Consider the following 22,516-nt stretch of genomic DNA (forward strand, 5'->3'; position numbering starts at 1 on the left):
TGGTCGCTGTAAGTGCCGTCGCTAAAGGCTTTAGCGACCGACATCTTTTTAGCGACCGACCGTCCGTTGCTAATATTGTATATTTAGCGACCGACCGTGAGTGGCTGTACTGTAGATTTAGCAACCAACCGTCAATCGTCATACTATACATTTAGCAACCAACAGAAAGTCACGGTTTCTACAGTTTTTATTAATAATAATATGCATTTAATTAAGCACCACAAATCACAGATTTTTATACACAAATCATAAAGACATACACAACAGTATACCACAGTCATAGATCCATCACATAAACACAAAAGCACCACAATTATATGACAAAAGCATCACAATTATAATATCATTCACAACTAGATCATTTACAGATAGCTAGCTAGATTATTCACAAAAGCTCCAGAGATAATCAGTCACAAAAGCACCGCAGCGACATCACTCCAGCTTGAAGCAGTTCAAAAGCCCACAACTACATCACTAATGTTTCATATCACTCTAGCTATTGTTCAAAAGCCCACAACTACATCACTCTAGCTGCTCCAGAGCTGATCAGTCACAAAAGCACCAAAGCTACACTAATACTTCAGGCAGTTCAAAAACCTTCAGACAACCACTCCAGCTTCTTGTATCCTCCTGTTTTAAGGTACAAGCTTTCTTTGTCCAGAACACCCTAGAAAAAAATACATCAAATTAGTATATTGTTGCTACATTTGCAAATAAAAATACAGTTTTGATGCCTTGTCTACCTTCAGTAGACGGTGTTGCAGCCTTATGCACCAACTTCAGCTGGTGCAATCAAGGTTAATCATCATTAAGTTGATGGCTCATATAAATCTAAACATAAAAAAGATAAGATATAGACTTACTTTCTTGTACGGCCATGCAACTGACATCATGTAAGCATCAGCCATAGTTTCCACATTGGCACAAGGGCGAGGCAAAATTGTATCTCGTTTTAGCACACAAGTTACAATAACTTCACAATATTGCCTTCCAAGGATCTGGCCTCCAACTGTTGTGCTTGGTTTAGTTGAAACAATTGTCCCTTTAGCCACAGGCAAATCAGATCTCAACATAGCATATAATATGACATCTTTTCCAACCTGGTGCAAATGATTAAGAATAATTCACTTCAATGTTTTTGAGGGTTTATGAAAATAAAGGTTAGAAAATGTATGAAATGAATGAGAGCATTACAAGATCATCATGTTTAGAGTGTGAAGCTTCAGCAAAGTGCCTTGTAGATCTTGGTGAGTTTGCACCTTGCATCTGATGAAATATTTGATCATCCTCATCATCTAATTCCTCATCTTCAGAAGCACAATATTCTTCATTGTCTTCCTCATCCTCAGCAGCAAACTTGTTCCTCATCACCTTAAGAAACACAATTTCATAGCATAGTACAAGAAATCTAGAAAATTAGGATAAAGAGCATGAATGAAAATATTGAATACCTTATGTTGAAATGAAGTAGAGCCGCGATGTGACGTGGGCTCTTCACTTGCCCGGTCTGGTTGAGCCCTTTGCTCAATTTGAGTCTGTAGCTCAAGTACACGCTGTTCTAAAGCAGCCTTCTCACTTTGAACCTTTGTACGAGCAAGAATCTCCATTTGTAGTCTTGTTGCAGTATAAGACTTCAACCCTGGAGTGCCAATATCTTGAGGAGTAGGGCCTAAACCCAAAACACGAACATATCCTTTTGGCTCTTTCGTTCCACAAACAACAGAGAATACATCACCCTCTTGAATTGACCGGTCCTTTAACTCTGGATATACTCCAACAACATCATTAAGTTGGTCCTATAGAGAATTAAAGATGATTCACATCATAAAAAGTAATTCAGATAGAAATGCATATTGTACTAAAAATTAACAACAAAGCCTTACAATTATTGGTTTTGCCTGTTCTGTAGGAACTCCATTTTTTCTTGTATGGGTTTGGATAAAGTTTTCATCTCTTCGTGGAGGACGTCCTAGTTTCACAGCCTGCAAACATACTTTGTTATTTGGTGCCCACATTTTAGTAAACAATGAATGATTATCAAGTGAGTTCATTGAAAACAGCAAGGAATCATCTTTGGTGAAAGCTGGACTACAACAGGTGGTTTAGGAGTGAGTTCTGAGGAAAACAGCACAGTAGCACAAGTAGTCAAGTGGTGAAAGCTGGACTACAACAGCACAAGGAACACAAGACAGCAGCACTAGTAGTAAAATACATCGAATGTGGAGCAGCAGGATGTAATCATGAATAGAGATAGTAAAATACAAAGAACATTACCAAATCATATTCTGAACATGCATAGCTCACACTGCCGGCTGTATGGTGCATCTTTAGCTTTTGTCGATTTATTTTAGCTTTTTCTGAGCGATCCTAAAAATAGAATAAAAAATATGTGTTACAGGATTGAAGTATGGTTGCTTTATTAGAACTAAAGTGTAGAGCTTACCTGAAATTCAGAAGACATCCAATAGTTGTACATAGAGTGCCAATCATCATCATTAACCCTCTTATCAGGACATTCTGGAATTTCTTTTATAGACAATTCAGGATTGAAGTATCGTTGCTTTATGGATGCTTTAAATTGCTTCCACTTCTTTCCAGCTGTGCGCATCACCCAGTTTAAGGCAGCATCATCTACATCATAATATGTCTTTATATCCTCCCACAGCTCATACTTCTTGTTAATATCAACAAGCCTCCAGTCCGTGGTAGCAATAGACAATTTCTTTCTAACTTGACACCCAATAGCACTTGAAAGTTGTCTAGCACTTTTACCAATAGGCTGACCTCGATCATTGAGTAAAATTTTGATTTTTGGCATTTCAGGTGACCTTGAGAATATTCCCTCCATCTTAGTTATGCCCCTTGCAGGCCTCTTTTTTGTAGCATTGATTGGATCATCCTCGGTAACTTCAACTTAAGCAAATGAAAAGCACACATTGGTAACTGTTAAAAGAAGTTGCATGTACTAAATGATATACATGATATATAAATATGAGGATTATGAGTCATCACCATTGTCGGTGAGAAAATCTCCCACCGTCTGCAAATCAGCAATCGCTTGTTCGTCTTGAGGTTGAGCATTTTGTCTTTGTGGCCTTGGTCGCAAGTTTGGAGGTTTAGTTGTTGGAACACTTTGTCTTTGCGGCCTTGGTCGCAAGTTTGGAGGTTTAGTTGTTGGAACACTTGTCTTCTGTTTTTTCTACAAGCAAATGGATTCAGCAATATAAATACACACTAAAACTGCTAGAACTAAAACTGCTATAAAACTGAAACTGCTATATAAATACACACTGAAATGTAGCATCTACAGAAAATGTGCAAGTGAAACTGAAACTGAAACTGAAACTGAAACAGATGATACACAGAAAATGTGCTAAGCCATCTGCAAGTGCTATATAAAACTGCTATATAAAACTGAAACATGCTATACACTGAAAATGATACACTGAAAACTGCTATATAAAACTGAAACTGAAACAGCAATCTGCAAGTGCTATAAAAAATGTAACATGCTAAGCCATCTACAGAAAATGTGCTAAGCCATCTATAGAAAATTGATATGCCGTCTACAGAAACTGAAACTGAAAATTGATAAGCCACCATCGGCACAGATGATACACAGCAAGCCACATCCCCAGACCAGGCCACACAGGCCATCGACACAGATGTTAACTCCAATGCCCAGAAACGAAGTGCATGCATATATTAAAAAATATCATCAAACATGGAAGCTTCTTAAAATGATTTTCTTGCCCAGAATGTGGAGCAGCAGGATGTAATCACCTGTAGATGGCATATCAATTTTCTGTAGATGGCTATCTGTGCTGTTCTTAATTTTGTTATACTTATCTCCCCCCATTCGTCTCTCTCCCCCTAGTATGTCACTGTGTATTTGTGCTCCTCCTAGTGCTCCCAGTCTGTAATAGTATTTGTGTTCCTCCTAGTATGTGACTGTGTATTTGTAGTAGTGCTCCCAGTCTGTAATAGTATTTGTGCTCCTCCTAGTGCTCCCAGACTTGACTGTAATGACAGTATGTTCTGTGTATTTGTTTCTGTTAGTGTTTGTGCTCCCAGCTAGTATTTGTGCTCCCAATCTGTTAGTATTTCTGTTAGTGTTTGTGCTCCCAGCTGAGTTCTGGGAAGTTACTGAGTTCTGGGAAGTTACTGGGAAGTTACTGAGTTCTGGGAAGTTACTGAGTTCTTGAACTGGGCGATGGTATGAAGTCTGGGAACACTAGGAAGTTACTGAGTTCCCAGCTAGTGCCTCCTTCTCAGCTGTGGATCCAACGTGTCGCTGTTCCCAGACTTCTGGGAACACTAGGAAATTACTGAGGTCAGAAAATTACTGAGGTCAGAAACTACTGAGGTCACTAGGAAATTAGGAAATTACTGAGTTCAGAAACTGGGAACACTAGAAAATTACTGAGGTCAGAAACTCGTCGCTGTTCCCAGACTTCTGGGAAGTTACTGAGTTCCCAGCTAGTATGTTTCTGGGAAGTTACTGAGTTCCCATCTAGTTTCTGTTAGTGTTCCGCAGCCTGTATGATCAGCTAGTATGGTGCGGCGGAATTGCATATATGGAAACGGAAGTAGCGACTCAGAAACGCTATATATGGAAACGGAATTGTATGAAACAGAAACGCGACAAAAAGTAATTCAGATAGAAATGCATATATGGAAACGGAATTGTAAGTACAGGAGAACAAGTTCATGGCCTACTACATTTCCCTATCCAATGTCTAACGCTAAGTGAACCATCCACCATGCATTTCAATATGTCCCAACCTAGTGAACATTCCTTTATGATGACATTTGCTGTGAGACATGATTAAAATTATAGCGTGGCTAATTCAAATAGCAGTGTTTATTGAAGATAAATATCGTTAGTGTCCATACTCTGAAACGCGACAACACTAACTGAGCTTATTCAGACTTCGGAATTTATTTGCAATAGCAACAATCAGCAGTCGGTGAGAACAAAACTGTATAAACTGAAATTCAGTTAAGAGATGCCAACCTTTGAAATTTTTTTGGATGGACCTTGGTGCTCCATACTCTTGACGATTTCAGGGATGTTAAGAGATGCCAACCTCCTTTTATTTCTTTCAATATTTTCTTGCTTCAGCTGCTCGTATTCACTACATGAACCATCTTTATTGCTTTCTCTTGCGCTTGCCATTTTTTTTCCTGAAATATCATCAAACATGGAATCATCAAACTTATTCAAACAATGAGATTAACTATTTATACTCAAACGATGAGATTAGCTATTTATACTCAAACAACAAGTGCATGCATATATTAAAAAATATCATCAAACATGGAATCATCAAACTTACTTTCTAGATTTTTTTCCTTGTTTTACTCCACTAACGATGACACCATCTATATCTGTTCTAGCACATGGGACACATCCAACAATAAGACTTTCGAATACATTAGATTGCAGATCAAGGATTGGCGGAACTACATCATTTTCATCATCAATGATACCATAATCAACATCACTTCCATACAAATCTCGCGGTTTTGGCTGAACAACAGCAACCCATTCAGTATCAATTGGATCAGCAACATAGTAAACTTGCGTTGCCTGTGATGCTAATATGAAAGGTTCATCCGAGATCTTTTCACCAGTATTGAATAAATGTTTGAAATTCACTGTGGTGATTCCAAATTGATCCGTTCGAACCCATTTGTTGTTTACACGGTTATCAACCCAATCACACTTGAAAAGCACAATATTTCCTTTGTGGTGGTAGTTGAGTTCAAGAATTTCTTTTATGATACCATAAAAGATGTTTTTCCCTATAGTATGGTTGTCATCATTTCCTCTTTCGAAATGAGTTGTCTCAGCAGCTAACACTACCCCACTACTTTGGACAGACCTATTCTCATCATATGACTGTGTATGGAAGTTGAATCCATTTATTGAGTAGCTGTTATACTGATGTGCAATCATCATTGGTCCCTTAGCTAAAATTTTGATCTCTCCTGAGGCCTCCTCACATGTTTCCTCAACCTGTGGTACCAATACTATTGTTAAAGTGAAAAACTTTATGAAATTGTAAATTCAATTCTCCTTTTATACTTACATGTAACCTGAACCACTCATGGAAGGTTTTATGTTGCATGTGGTTGATCTCACGCTGATTTCGAACACCAATTGAGGAGAGGTATTGAGCATGTTTGCTGAAATGGCCAACATGAATTTTCTTTGAAGTATGGTATTGAGCAAAACGAAGAGTAAATAATCACACGATACTCGTTGAGTTAGATAGCTTACTTTAAATATGTTTCTATGTTGTAATAGTTGAAAAGGACATATCTATGTGCTTGAAGCCATGTCTTGTGATCTAAATTGACAACACACTTTCCAGCCAATGCTCGACCAATTTTGTGAAAGAATGGAGTTGTAACACAAATTTGTGTTGGTAAGCGATTTCTAACTCTATGGTTGAAGTGGGTCTCATCTTGTAAATACCGAGAACAAAGCGTGAGAGCCTCATCAAACAAAGAACCCTCCATAATTGATCCTTCCGGGTGACTTTTTGTACGCACATAGCCCTTGCATTTTTTTAGAAACCTATACATGTAAACGACATCACTCATCATGTTATTGAAAAATTATATCGTTATTTGTTTGCTATGTAATATACCAAAGAAAATTACCTCTCCACCGGCCACATGCTTCGAAAATGGATTGGGCCTGCCACTCTTGCTTGGGTAGGAAGATGTACCATCAAATGTACATTAATGGTAAAAAATGATGGAGGGAAAATAATCTCTAAAAGGCTCAAGATTTCAGCTATCTCAGATTCTAACCTTTGCATGTCACTTATTCGAATAACAGGAGAGTACAATTTTCTAAAGAACGTGCTTAAACGAATCAGCACAGCACTAACTTCTTGAGGGAGAACTCTCCGGATAGCAAGTGGCAGTAAATCTTGTAGAAGAATGTGGTTGCCATGAGTATTAAGATTAACTATCTTTTTTTCATTGACAAGAACATTATGTCGTATATCAGCGGCATATCCATCAGGAAACTTGACCCCTTTTAATACTTGACAAAACAATTTCTTCTCAACAGAGCTCATTGAGTAGGGTGCAGGAGGCAAATAAAATTGATTAGCTTCTAGTTCAATAGGATGAAGGTCGCTTCTAATACCTAAAGCTTGAAGATCCAAGCGAGCATTCAGATTATCCTTAGATTTTCCAGCAATGTCCAACAAAGTATTAATTATATTTTCACACACATTCTTCTCTATGTGCATGACATCAAAATTATATCGAATTTTCAAGTCCTTCCAATATGGAAGAGTGAACCAAATAGGTCTCCTTTTCAAAAAGACTAATGGTTTCCCATCCTTGCGTTTCTGATTCCTTATTGGCTTACCTGATGACTTCTTGCCATAAATTGTTCTCAAATTTTTTGTACAATCTAAAATTTCCTCTCCTGAAAGAGGAGTAGGTGCTGGCCTCAACTCACTTTCACCAAATGAATCAACATCAGACCTAAATGGGTGGTTTGGATGTAAGAACCTACGATGTCCCATGTAGCAAGACTTGCTACCATTTCCAAGTCTGAGAGAACAAATCAATGAGTGGCAATCAGGACACGCTGCTTCACCAGAGGTGACAAATCCGGATACACTGCCTAGACCAGGGAAATCAGTGATGGTCCAAATTATTGCAGCACGCAACTGAAAATATTCACCCTTTGAGGCATCATAGGTCTTCACACCATTAACAAACATATCAAGCAGATCATAGACAAGGGGCTGAAAATAAACGTCCATATCACTACCCGCAGAAGATCGACCAGGAATTAAGACAGACAAGATAAAATTTGAATCCTTCATGCACATTGATGGTGGAAAGTTGAGTGGAATCAATATGCCAGGCCAAATACTATAACTAACATTCATTGTCCTATATGGATTGAAACCATCTGTAGTAAATGCTAGGCGGATATTACGACTATCCATAGCAAATTCTGGATACTTTTGATCAATATCTTTCCACAAGGGTGAATCGGCAGGATGCCTAAGCAAACCATCTTTTACTCTATCTTCATCATGCCACCTTGTGAGACTTGCAAATTTAGAAGAAACAAACAATCTTTGGAGTCTTTTTTTAATAGGGAAATAACGAAGCACCTTCCTAGGAACTTTGTACTCACGTTTCCCATCTAGACTCTTCTTTTCTGATTTCCAACGTGAGACACTACATACCGAGCATGAATCAAGTTTTTTATGCTCCTTCCAAAATAGAATGCAATCATTTTCACATGCATGAATTGTAGTGTACCCGACTCCTACAGATTTGACCACTTTCTTTGCTTCATGAAAGTTTCTAGGAAGTGCTGAACCCTTAGGTAGTGCATCAACAAGTAAATCTACCAACAAATCAAAACTTCTATCTGTCCATCCTCCAAGAAGTTTGATGTGAAGCAAACGAACTAGGAAACGTAGCTTTGAGTAGTTTTGACAACCCGGATATAATTCTTGACTATTGTCTTCTGCTAGCTTACGAATGGCTACTGTGTCTTCATTAGGTTCTTCAAAAGACCCATCATCCTCCATATCCCCTCCATCATCTAAACCACAAGCTAAATCCTTTAACAACTCAGATATTGCATCATCTTCTGTAGGATGCTCGCTAAACTCATCACCATTGTTACCATGATTCACATAAGAGGACGAAGCTTCTCCATGTAAGGTCCATGTTGTGTACCCTTTTAGAAAACCATCACATATCAAGTGTTCTCGCACTTCACCGGCCTCTCTCCAAAATGAGTTAACACACTTCTTGCAAGGGCATAGTATCTTGTTTCCTATTGCCGAATGTCTAAATGCAAAAGCTAGAAAACCATTCACCCCTTGTTTATAAACCTTTGTCTCCCTACATACAGTTCCTATGTTACATATCAATATAACTATAGAATAACATAAGAGTTGCTATGAAAAGTTGCTTTGTACCTAGCCTCACTTGTGATCCATGATTTATCCATACTCTTTATGTAGGATTTGAAACGACTTTCAACTCGAATCTAATATCATATAAGCACAAAGAACACAGTTGCATACTATAGTCATGTCCATACATAAACAAACCATGAAATAAACATACAAGCAATATTAAAAAGAAATAAATCACCACGCAAATTTTCTAAAGAGGTATAGAGCATATGCACATGAGAAAGAAATATCAATTTTAGAGGATCATAGATGATTACCAGCTGAATAGTGAAGATTCCTTGCCAATTTCCTAACACATCCTGAAAAAACAATTCATAACTACTTTTAAAGTAAATAAACCAACTTAGGAGAAAGGAAGCTTTGATTACAAAAAATAGACATGATATGACAAGGATTAATAACTTAGATCACCTAGGCCTAGGTTTAGTACGAGCAACAAGTCATCCTAATTTGGAGTTAAAAGGCTAGACACAGCCACTCGATCAGGTTGTTCATGCAGCAAAGAAGTTTGAACCGTGACAAATAAGAACCTACTGTATAAATCAAGCACAACACTAGACTTGTTATTCATTTGCAACCAAATTAATGCCATAGTATATTACCTCAACAAGCTAAGTAAAACATATAAAATTATCCTTCATACTAGTATTGTTTCTTTATTCTCTCTGCACAAGCACGCAACCATTGGCCATGGTGCTACGACAGCAACAACACTGATGTGGTCTAGTGGGCTACTACTAGCTAGATAAGCCATCAATGAGCTAGGGTTGACATGGCGTATGGCCTGGTGCCTCTCGTCACAGGCTTGACCGCCCGAGGAACAACCTGATGTGCGTGCGGGATGAGCAAGCGACGAACGAAGAGAGGAGGAGGGAGGTCTGCATACCGGTGATGGATAGAAGCCAAAAAGGGCTGTGCTCACCAGATCAGAGGATGACGACGGCTGGATCTAGACGGGGAGTAGTGTCTTCATCCTAAGCAGTCAACCCTCGGATCCATGTCTTAGATTTGCGTCTTCTTCCTCAGATCGGGTGGACGAGGCAGGTGGCGACGGCGGTGGGTGAGGGCAGCGGCGAGATGGGGATTGGAGGGTGCTGTGTGTCTGGCCTTGGAGCCGTGTTTTCTCTGCCTGTGAGAACCGGCCTCGATGCGAGCGACACTTTCCCTCTCGTGGGCTTCCAAACACCCTCACACGGGCTTTCCCTTACACAGGTACGTTCAGGTTGCTCTATAGCGACCCACCGCTAGTCCCCGACGATATCTATAGCGACCAACCATAAGTTGTTAATTTTCTGGACTTTTAGCGACCAACCGACCGTTGCTACAAAAGGATTTAGCGACTGACCATCGGTCCCTAACCTTTAGCAACCAACAGTTGGTACCTAATAAGGGTCGCTAAAGATCAACCGTCGTGTAGGGTTCCACAAACAACCTGGAATGCTACTGAACTACACTTCTGACGTCCATATATAAAATTTCGGCAGCATCCCCTTTGCAAGTTTGCATAAATGAGGGGGCAACAGTGTATAAACATATATCATGCCAAAAACATACTAAGTATTATTAATCGGCTAGCAAGGAAAGATTAACATACGACCTGAACTGACTTAACCAGTGCGCATGACTATATAAAAAAAACAAACTTCCTTCGACAATAAGTTTCTAATTAACTCCTGGCTGCGCCTGGGCAGCGTTATTGTGAGAGTGAAAGTGGACGTGCTGCTACTCCCCTCATTCCCAACATGTATCCAGTACCTGCATTGAGTAATGCAAGAGTGAGATGACACATCTCAGCAAGTAAAATAATATCAAACAGTTTAACCGCATAACCTTTTTGGCTATAGAAACAAACCATAGAAGGAAAACATGCATGCCTCTTCAACTATAATATAGACATAAAATCCACTTGAAATCACCCTATTTATTATTAAAGATAATGTTGCACACAATAAGAAAAACCTATCATGTAAACATGGTTGAACTTATCTATCCACATCATCTTACAAACTCACTTGAGTTCTACCAGTCTCAAGATTTCATAGACAGTACAACATTGCCTTTGCTCTATGGAGACAAACCTATTGTACTCTAAGATCAAGTTGGCAAGTAGCCACACTAGCCAAAAAAAAAGGTGAGGCGTAAAGCACAGCACCCATGGAAATATTACATTGATAAGTTGGGTTGTAACCCAACAGTCAATCAAACTCAACAACAACATAAAACTACATTGTATAGTGTTTTCACACTACACCAAGTCGGATTAGATCCTCTATACACAAGCTCAATAAACAATCGGTCCTACAAGTACTAGAACCCAAGAATCCTTTTGGAAAAAAAAAACATCCACAGTCAAGCATACAAAAATATATGGTAGTATTAGCTCAGAGATTTGAAAACATTGCATCCAAAAAAAAACATCATGACGATATGTATATATCACAAGTACATTAGTAGCTTCACTTGCATAATAATTTCAATAACAACCACATCAAGAAACCAATATTAAATAGAAGTAACATATCATATCAAGCATTACGTCGTTAACGACATACCCCATCAAACCATAAAGGGATTTGGAGTAAGGAAATTCTAGTCATCTATACAATAAAATACTAATATGAAAGATGTATGAACCCATACCCTTCCTATATGTGCAAGTGTGTCAAATTTATCTTCAAATTGCGTAGAATCTAAAGCCTATGTTCTGATACCAACTGTAACACCCCGGGTTCCACAAACAACCTGGAATGCTACTGAACTACACTTCTGACGTCCATATATAAAATTTCGGCAGCATCCCCTTTGCAAGTTTGCATAAATGAGGGGGCAACAGTGTATAAACATATATCATGCCAAAAACATACTAAGTATTATTAATCGGCTAGCAAGGAAAGATTAACATACGACCTGAACTGACTTAACCAGTGCGCATGACTATATAAAAAAAACAAACTTCCTTCGACAATAAGTTTCTAATTAACTCCTGGCTGCGCCTGGGCAGCGTTATTGTGAGAGTGAAAGTGGACGTGCTGCTACTCCCCTCATTCCCAACATGTATCCAGTACCTGCATTGAGTAATGCAAGAGTGAGATGACACATCTCAGCAAGTAAAATAATATCAAACAGTTTAACCACATAAGAACATTGTTTTACCACCACTTGATTCCACAACCTTCTTATTACGAAGGTGCAGCACGTATACAACGTACAACACACCTAGTTACCACACCTCGCAGGTAGAAACCACAATAGTAACATAGTAATGTCACACTTCATATATTCCTCATGAATGCAAATGTCTGCAAATGCAGGGATGACTTCTGCCTTCATACCTCTAAGGATATGAAGCCGCATCGTACCCCTCCTCGGGCAACGTACGATGCTAAAAATGTACCGGTACGGTCGGACCATAAGATCACGACATAACTTCAAAATGCAAGATGGATGATGCGATGTGCATGTCATGCCTACAACACTTCACATAATGTGATTCAAAAAAAATACTTCAACTTCATCCAAGATGGGAATCCACCACATATATCATTATCCAATTATGATCATCCACAATATTAGACAATTGAGAATTAATACTTCCAAACAAATAAACTTCATCATAGAATTCAATGATTAACATATTTAAAACTTATGCATACTCAATGACAGGGAATAGGATGCAAACCAAACGGTAGCAACCACCACTGTATTTACTTGCCTTTACCGGAAGTTTGGGCAAATCCCTAAGTACGATCCGGAAGTCCACCACCTGTTTTTGACACACAACTTAGTGCACCAATTTCACATAACCAGGCTCATAAACGACGCCGCACCTACGCACAAACTCAAACCCCGCCGTGGGTTACATCTCTCCCCACACCCACCAAACTGCAGCGGCGCTGCTTAATAATTTCATAACTTCAAAATTATGACAGCATTGGTAACAAACAAATACTCCAGAGGCATCTACATAAAATTCCCCACAAGTTTTGTATACAATTTATAATTAAATTCCAACATCTAATTAGCCCAAAACAGTTCACAAGATGAACCCTGTAATCTGTTTTTTTCTCTTTTGGACAGCGACATACCCGGATTCAAACCGCGATATCTTTTAAAATATAATTCCAATTCAAGCGCATAAGTACTCATTGGAAAGATAAGACAAAGCCATACATGATTATCATACTGGTTAGCACTAATTAACCACGAAAAATTCCCAGAAACTGCTAATACTACTGCTGTTCACCCACCTGAAAAATCTGTTTTTTTTTTTGACAGCAACATACCCGGATTCAAACAGCGATATCTTTTAAAATATAATTCCAAATCAAGCACATAAGTACTCATTGGAAAGATAAGACAAAGCCCTACATGATTATAATACTGGTTAATACTAATTACCCACGAAAAATTCCCAGAAACTGCTAATACTACTGCTGTTCATCCACCTGAAAAATCTGTTTTTTTGGACAGCAACATACCCGGATTCAAACAACGATATCTCCTAAATTATAACTCCGAATCGAGCGCATAAGTACTCGTTGGAAAGGTATGACAAAGCTCTACATGATTATCCCACTGATTCCCACTAATTACCCCACGAAAATTCCCAGAAATCCCTAGAACTACTGCTGTTCAACCACTCACAAAATTCCTGGACAGCACCTCTACCGATTCGCAAAGATAAACACATAATCCAATTGATTGCAGCACAAAAACAACAAAAGTTAATCACAAATTCACCTTAGGTTCTTCCCTTTCTCCTTCCTTCTTCCTCCCTCCAAACTCCAATTGAGATCGCAGCCACACGACGGAGAACCACACGGGAGGGCTGCACCTTGGAGGAGGGGGAGAAATGGGGGGGGGGGGGGGGGGGGGGCGGCTAGGGTTTTGGGTGGTGAGGGCTGCAAAGGTTTGAGGAGGAAGAAGATGGGAGAGGGGGGGGGGGCGTCCAAGAGAAAGGGGAGGGGAAGGGGCGGCTGCAACAACCCAAGGGGGAAAAAGGGGGGGGCGGCTAGGGTTAGGGGAGGGTTAGTGGGCCGGATTGCGATTCGCGGCCCAACTCGCTTGCACGACAGCTCCCGACCAACCACTCTACTGCTATACTGGTGAATGTTTTCCATAAATTCTAAATCCCCAAAGCGCGACACCCGAATAAGAGAAAAAACAAACAAAAAGAATAACCTTCAACTTCTCTTCTTTGCAAACCGGGTATCACACTCTACCCCCCTTAAAAAGAATTCGACCTCGAATTCCGACGCTTCTATAGGAACGACAAGGAAAGATCAGCGACAACAAAAACTCACCCCATAACAAAAAGTTCGGGGTACTTCTGCCGCATCAGCTCCTCGAGCTTCAAGGATTCTAGGATACGCAGCAGACGACACTCTAGATTCAGGTCTTGCTACATGGGAATCGACTCTAGCTCGATTTATCGATCCGGATTCCGCAAATACTTTCTCAACATAGAGACATGGAATACATGGTGTACTCTGATCATAGACTCCGACCATTGCATGTGCTAAGCCAAGTGGCCAACTCGGCTAAGATAGTAGACGGTCCTATATACCTCGGACAAAGCTTTCCTGACACCAAATCAACATTGACACATGCAAATACTTCAATGAATATATATATATATATATGAATGCAATACATACGGTGCTCATATAGCCTAAACCAAACCTATCCAAACAAGAGTAACTTCAAAAGATCAATTCAATGCTTGCATATTTCTAGATAGCAGCACAGCGGTTAATTGTTTTGCTCCTAACTCACAAAATATGCATCGAAAGATAGTAAACTAGGACTTTATAAAAATCTTATAAAGTCCACTATACCCTTGGTATTATCATCACAACAAGATTTGACACTTAGAAAGGTCAAACAATGCTAAACGTAAATTATGTCCAGACTTGGACATAATTCCACTACTCAATTCAAAAATCCATAATTAGAGTCTCAATCATCCAATCCAGGTGCTCCCAGGCTTTTTAGAAAGATAGTAGAATTGTCTATAATTCATCTATAAACATATCAAGTTAATTCAATGCATGTCAAGGTCAAAAGACATGAGAAAGGCTCTGCTGTTCAAATTTGGACAGATTCAGAGATCACACTTAAAACAGCTGTAACTTAACTTATAGATCTCCAAAAAGGGTGATCCAAAATTCGTTGAAAAGATTAAGAAAAGTACTACAACTTCTTTATAATTTATAATAAGTTATTCAAAGTTTAAATTGGGCAAACAAGGTCAGCTTCGAAATCTCTACAGAATCTGCACAAATTTCAAGACTGGACTTGAGAAAATCATAACTCCCAAACTACTTGACCAATGGTCATGAAATTTTTACACAAGTAAGATAAATAAGTTGGCTACAACTTTTATATATAACATCTCTACAGAAAAGATGGTTTACTTCATTGAACTAGCTGCATAACTAAAACTGGTCATGCAGTCCCAACAGCAAGCAATAGAGTTTATCAGGTTCATTACTCTTCTAAGATTAAGCGTTCATTGAAAGACTAATAACTTTAGGTTCTTCATTAGGAGACATCTAGAACAAATATAAGTATAGAAGCAATATGATAACTTTTTAAATCATTTAATCCTAATCTCACATCATGCAAACAAGAATCAATTTAAGTATGTTATGTTTGCCCACATATTCATCGAAGCACATTCTATACATTATATCATAACTCCCTGCAGCTAACAACATTTTGCAAATATAAACTCATTGAAAAGATTATAACATTCCCTAGAACTTTTATTGTAATGAGTGTCTCAGGATTGGTTTCCAAACTGATAAAACAATGCAACTCTTTTGTTGCAAAACTGATAGGATTGAAACAATGGACAACTAAAATTCAAAAACCTATAACTCCTGCTATACTCAAGTTAAACTACAACAAACACGCGTTGGAAAAGTTTTGAAAATTGTCCACGACTTTTGCAATAAAATTGCACCCAAATTTATCCTTATAACCCTCAACTCTGCATGACCTACCGCTAAACTCAGCCTGAGATACTGCACAATAGAGATTCGACTTATATCCGGGCAACCACCTCTCCAAATCTATTTAACAGACAGTTACAAGTAAATACCCATTAAAAAGGTACAGAAAAGACCTACAAGTTTTGCTTAAAGAGAATTCCCAAATTTGGGCTCTGCAACTATCAAAACGCGGCCGATTTATTGGTGACTATAACGACACCTGAAGTTTAGACACAACAGTGCAACAACTTCAGAGCAGCCTGACTCCAATTATATGCAATAAGAATTAGAAACCAATACTCTTTGAAAAGGTCATGAAATTACTAAAACTTCCATAATCCACAAAGACTAAATTATACCGTCTTCAATGTCTACTCTTCTGTACAAAATTAAAGACTCACTCTGCCAGAGACACCAACAAGGATGTTTTAAGAAACCCATAACTCTTAATTGTTTAGACCAAACATGGTGATTAAGCATCCTATGGAAAGATGAAGAAACATACTACAAAACATTCTAGATAAGTGAAGCCTGATTCAGCCTCCAACTAATTTAAAATGCCTCCCGAAACCAAACAACACATTAACAACAATAAAAAAAAATAATATAAAATGAAACCCAAGTCATTGGCAGGTGCAATCAACACTAGGATTTTCCACTACCAAACTGGGATGCAACTCCACCAAGTCTTTAAATAACACTCTACCAAATACGTTAGAACACTAAGCACAACAATCAATGAATTCAACAACCTCGTTAGTTAATGCCACTAAGGTCAAACATCCATGTATCGACAATGTATGAAACACCTGACATACTCGTCTCAAGCACTATAAAACATGGTTGTTATTACACTAGAATCCAACTACTAGAAATCTCCAAAACTATTCTGTTGACGTGAAGCAAATGGTGCTCATGTCATAACATCTTTTTCTCCTCTCAAAAGAGATAAAATTTGCACTACTCATAAAGCAATGGAGGGATAACAACAAGAAAAACTAATGTACTTCTTGACACAGACTCATGCAAAAGCTTCATAAATATTACTTTCAACACTAAAATAATAACATGATACTATGCTCAACAGGAGTAATTGGACTTCAATAAGACAATCCACCTAACCAAACTACCTTGATTAACCTCACATACAACAATACCTCCTATTATTGCACTTGAACAATTTGTACCTCGTGATGTCATAGGATGAATTCAAAGTAGTAGACATACATGATCTATCAAACCATCATTCATATAAAAAAAATCTCCATCTGATGCAACAACCACATCATTATAGAGATAGATGACTAACAAACATAAGCAACTTCCAGTTAAGCATTGACTTTGTTTAAGATAAAGCGGTCCAAATAATAATTCAACAAGCATGCATAGAGAACCGATCATATAAAAAAAACTACCATATATCATCGGCGATTAAAAACAATATAAAACGGGTTGTCCATATCGTCCACCTGACTAGCCTCCAACAAATAAAAATTATGCATAACCTTTTTGGCTATAGAAACAAACCATAGAAGGAAAACATGCATGCCTCTTCAACTATAATATAGACATAAAATCCACTTGAAATCACCCTATTTATTATTAAAGATAATGTTGCACACAATAAGAAAAACCTATCATGTAAACATGGTTGAACTTATCTATCCACATCATCTTACAAACTCACTTGAGTTCTACCAGTCTCAAGATTTCATAGACAGTACAACATTGCCTTTGCTCTATGGAGACAAACCTATTGTACTCTAAGATCAAGTTGGCAAGTAGCCACACTAGCCAAAAAAAAAGGTGAGGCGTAAAGCACAACACCCATGGAAATATTACATTGATAAGTTGGGTTGTAACCCAACAGTCAATCAAACTCAACAACAACATAAAACTACATTGTATAGTGTTTTCACACTACACCAAGTCGGATTAGATCCTCTATACACAAGCTCAATAAACAATCGGTCCTACAAGTACTAGAACCCAAGAATCCTTTTGGAAAAAAACATCCACAGTCAAGCATACAAAAATATATGGTAGTATTAGCTCAGAGATTTGAAAACATTGCATCCAAAAAAAAACATCATGACGATATGTATATATCACAAGTACATTAGTAGCTTCACTTGCATAATAATTTCAATAACAACCACATCAAGAAACCAATATTAAATAGAAGTAACATATCATATCAAGCATTACGTCGTTAACGACATACCCCATCAAACCATAAAGGGATTTGGAGTAAGGAAATTCTAGTCATCTATACAATAAAATACTAATATGAAAGATGTATGAACCCATACCCTTCCTATATGTGCAAGTGTGTCAAATTTATCTTCAAATTGCGTAGAATCTAAAGCCTATGTTCTGATACCAACTGTAACACCCCGGGTTCCACAAACAACCTGGAATGCTACTGAACTACACTTCTGACGTCCATATATAAAATTTCGGCAGCATCCCCTTTGCAAGTTTGCATAAATGAGGGGGCAACAGTGTATAAACATATATCATGCCAAAAACATACTAAGTATTATTAATCGGCTAGCAAGGAAAGATTAACATACGACCTGAACTGACTTAACCAGTGCGCATGACTATATAAAAAAAACAAACTTCCTTCGACAATAAGTTTCTAATTAACTCCTGGCTGCGCCTGGGCAGCGTTATTGTGAGAGTGAAAGTGGACGTGCTGCTACTCCCCTCATTCCCAACATGTATCCAGTACCTGCATTGAGTAATGCAAGAGTGAGATGACACATCTCAGCAAGTAAAATAATATCAAACAGTTTAACCACATAAGAACATTGTTTTACCACCACTTGATTCCACAACCTTCTTATTACGAAGGTGCAGCACGTATACAACGTACAACACACCTAGTTACCACACCTCGCAGGTAGAAACCACAATAGTAACATAGTAATGTCACACTTCATATATTCCTCATGAATGCAAATGTCTGCAAATGCAGGGATGACTTCTGCCTTCATACCTCTAAGGATATGAAGCCGCATCGTACCCCTCCTCGGGCAACGTACGATGCTAAAAATGTACCGGTACGGTCGGACCATAAGATCACGACATAACTTCAAAATGCAAGATGGATGATGCGATGTGCATGTCATGCCTACAACACTTCACATAATGTGATTCAAAAAAAATACTTCAACTTCATCCAAGATGGGAATCCACCACATATATCATTATCCAATTATGATCATCCACAATATTAGACAATTGAGAATTAATACTTCCAAACAAATAAATTTCATCATAGAATTCAATGATTAACATATTTAAAACTTATGCATACTCAATGACAGGGAATAGGATGCAAACCAAACGGTAGCAACCACCACTGTATTTACTTGCCTTTACCGGAAGTTTGGGCAAATCCCTAAGTACGATCCGGAAGTCCACCACCTGTTTTTGACACACAACTTAGTGCACCAATTTCACATAACCAGGCTCATAAACGACGCCGCACCTACGCACAAACTCAAACCCCGCCGCGGGTTACATCTCTCCCCACACCCACCAAACTGCAGCGGCGCTGCTTAATAATTTCATAACTTCAAAATTATGACAGCATTGGTAACAAACAAATACTCCAGAGGCATCTACATAAAATTCCCCACAAGTTTTGTATACAATTTATAATTAAATTCCAACATCTAATTAGCCCAAAACAGTTCACAAGATGAACCCTGTAATCTGTTTTTTTCTCTTTTGGACAGCGACATACCCGGATTCAAACCGCGATATCTTTTAAAATATAATTCCAATTCAAGCGCATAAGTACTCATTGGAAAGATAAGACAAAGCCATACATGATTATCATACTGGTTAGCACTAATTAACCACGAAAAATTCCCAGAAACTGCTAATACTACTGCTGTTCACCCACCTGAAAAATCTGTTTTTTTTTGACAGCAACATACCCGGATTCAAACAGCGATATCTTTTAAAATATAATTCCAAATCAAGCACATAAGTACTCATTGGAAAGATAAGACAAAGCCCTACATGATTATAATACTGGTTAATACTAATTACCCACGAAAAATTCCCAGAAACTGCTAATACTACTGCTGTTCATCCACCTGAAAAATCTGTTTTTTTGGACAGCAACATACCCGGATTCAAACAACGATATCTCCTAAATTATAACTCCGAATCGAGCGCATAAGTACTCGTTGGAAAGGTATGACAAAGCTCTACATGATTATCCCACTGATTCCCACTAATTACCCCACGAAAATTCCCAGAAATCCCTAGAACTACTGCTGTTCACCCACTCACAAAATTCCTGGACAGCACCTCTACCGATTCGCAAAGATAAACACATAATCCAATTGATTGCAGCACAAAAACAACAAAAGTTAATCACAAATTCACCTTAGGTTCTTCCCTTTCTCCTTCCTTCTTCCTCCCTCCAAACTCCAATTGAGATCGCAGCCACACGACGGAGAACCACACGGGAGGGCTGCACCTTGGAGGAGGGGGAGAAATGGGGGGGGGGGGGGGGGGGCGGCTAGGGTTTTGGGTGGTGAGGGCTGCAAAGGTTTGAGGAGGAAGAAGATGGGAGAGGGGGGGGGGGGGCGTCCAAGAGAAAGGGGAGGGGAAGGGGCGGCTGCAACAACCCAAGGGGGAAAAAGGGGGGGGGGGGGGGGCGGCTAGGGTTAGGGGAGGGTTAGTGGGCCGGATTGCGATTCGCGGCCCAACTCGCTTGCACGACAGCTCCCGACCAACCACTCTACTGCTATACTGGTGAATGTTTTCCATAAATTCTAAATCCCCAAAGCGCGACACCCGAATAAGAGAAAAAACAAACAAAAAGAATAACCTTCAACTTCTCTTCTTTGCAAACCGGGTATCACAGTTCCGAAGCAGAATACGGATCCGGGACGGAGGGTGATCTTGCTGTGGAAGGTGACGGCCATTGAGCTAGCTTGGATCGTCGACACACCCCCTACCTGGCGCGCCAGCTGTCGGTGTTTTGGGTCCGACCGCACACCCGGGGTTGCCCCTCAAGGTGTTTTTAGGAGTAGGACGGTGTCGCCGACTGTAGCAAAATGGTTCGTGCCAGATGCACGAGGGACAGTGGACAATGTTTACAGGTTCGGGCCGCTTAGAGATGCGTAACACCCTACGTCCTGGGGAGTGTTCTTGGTGAATGAGGTTACAAGGGAGCTCTCCGAATTGAGAATGCAGAGAGTTGAGGTGGGTGGCTGAGTAATAGGGTCGATCGTTCTGAAGGGGTGCCCCCTAGGCCTTATATACTCGACCGTGGGGCAATACACGTGGATATGATAACAATGTGTAGCTAAAAGATAGTGAACTGTTTGAGTTTATCTCCCTATAGTTCTGCCGACCTATCCTCGCATGGCTCCGTTGCATGGGGGCTCCAGCGCGGGAAAGTTGGATCTCTGTTGTGGTCGCTCGCTCGACGTTGTGGGCCGTCCGGGCTTGCACCAATCCGGCCTCATGTCAATCTGCTTTGCTGATTGTCCCTCCCCAGGCCCACGAAAGAATGACCTTACGATTTATTGGGCCCTTGGGCCTTTCATGAGGTCTTTTACTCTTCTAGTGGACCCGGGGGATATCTGTCCCCCACAATATCCTCGGGTCGAATACGGATCTAATGATAGCCCGATCTGAGATCAATCTTAGAGAATACCCGGGCTCCAGTAAGTTGATCGAATAAAATATCGATTTGAGGAAGATGATACTTGTTCTTGATGGTAACCTCATTGAGGGGTCTATAGTCCACGCACATTCGAAGTGTCTGATCCTTCTTCTTGATGAAAATTGCTGGACATCCCCACAGTGATGAACTTGGTCTAATGAACCCTTTCTCCAACAAGTCTTGTAGTTGAGTCTTGAGTTCCGCCAGTTCATTAGGTGGCATACGGTACGACCTTCGGGAAATAGGAGCCGTACCGGGCTTCAACTCAATCACAAATTCCACGTCCCTTTCTGGAGGCAATCCGGGCAAGTATTCGGGAAATACATCCAGAAATTCACATACAACCGGAATATCCCGAATTTCTTGTACCATGGTCTCAAAAACTTGTCCAGATGCTTTACAGGGACAACTATAGGGATGGACAATTGGACTTCTTCATGACCATAACTCAACTTAATTGTCCTTTGGTCCGCATTGATGATGGCTTTATTCTGGGCTAACCAGTGCATTCCTAGAATTACATCTATATCTTGCCCCTTTATAACAATCATGTTTGTAGAGAATTCCCGTCCAGCCAAGGTTACGGGTATGTGGAAAGCTACTTCCTTAGTAAATATTTGGCCCCTAGGTGAGTGGATAACAAATCCCTCCCTTGATTCAGTGCAATGTATGCAATGTTTCTCCACAAAAGTCTTGCTTATGAAGGTATGTGATGCACCAGAATCGAAAAGGATAATTGTTGGGTGGTTGGCAACGAGGAACGTACCCATCATCACCGGTTCGCCTTTTGGTGTAGTAGCCACCTGGGTATAATACACTCGTCCAGTTTTCTTCAAATT

General features: G+C 39.5%; 1 protein-coding gene across 1 annotated transcript; it reads right to left on the minus strand.

Annotated features, from left to right (window-relative positions):
- Window positions 1-320: 320 nt before the first annotated feature.
- On the minus strand, window positions 321-6,584 carry LOC109939251 (uncharacterized). The gene is made up of 13 exons (XM_020541439.3): window positions 6,287-6,584; window positions 6,096-6,192; window positions 5,340-6,022; window positions 5,018-5,187; window positions 3,013-3,199; window positions 2,444-2,913; window positions 2,275-2,367; window positions 1,884-1,982; window positions 1,452-1,796; window positions 1,195-1,371; window positions 864-1,100; window positions 744-783; window positions 321-667 (listed from the first exon to the last, which is right to left on the minus strand). Exons 4-13 carry the CDS (start codon window positions 5,177-5,179, stop codon window positions 636-638), a joined length of 1,842 nt encoding a protein of 613 aa, XP_020397028.1. The 5' UTR covers window positions 5,180-5,187; window positions 5,340-6,022; window positions 6,096-6,192; window positions 6,287-6,584; the 3' UTR covers window positions 321-635.
- Between the last annotated feature and the right edge of the window lie 15,932 nt (window positions 6,585-22,516).

The sequence above is a fragment of the Zea mays genome, chromosome 7 (genome assembly GCF_902167145.1).
Source record: "Zea mays cultivar B73 chromosome 7, Zm-B73-REFERENCE-NAM-5.0, whole genome shotgun sequence".
Classification (NCBI taxonomy): Eukaryota; Viridiplantae; Streptophyta; class Magnoliopsida; order Poales; family Poaceae; genus Zea; species Zea mays.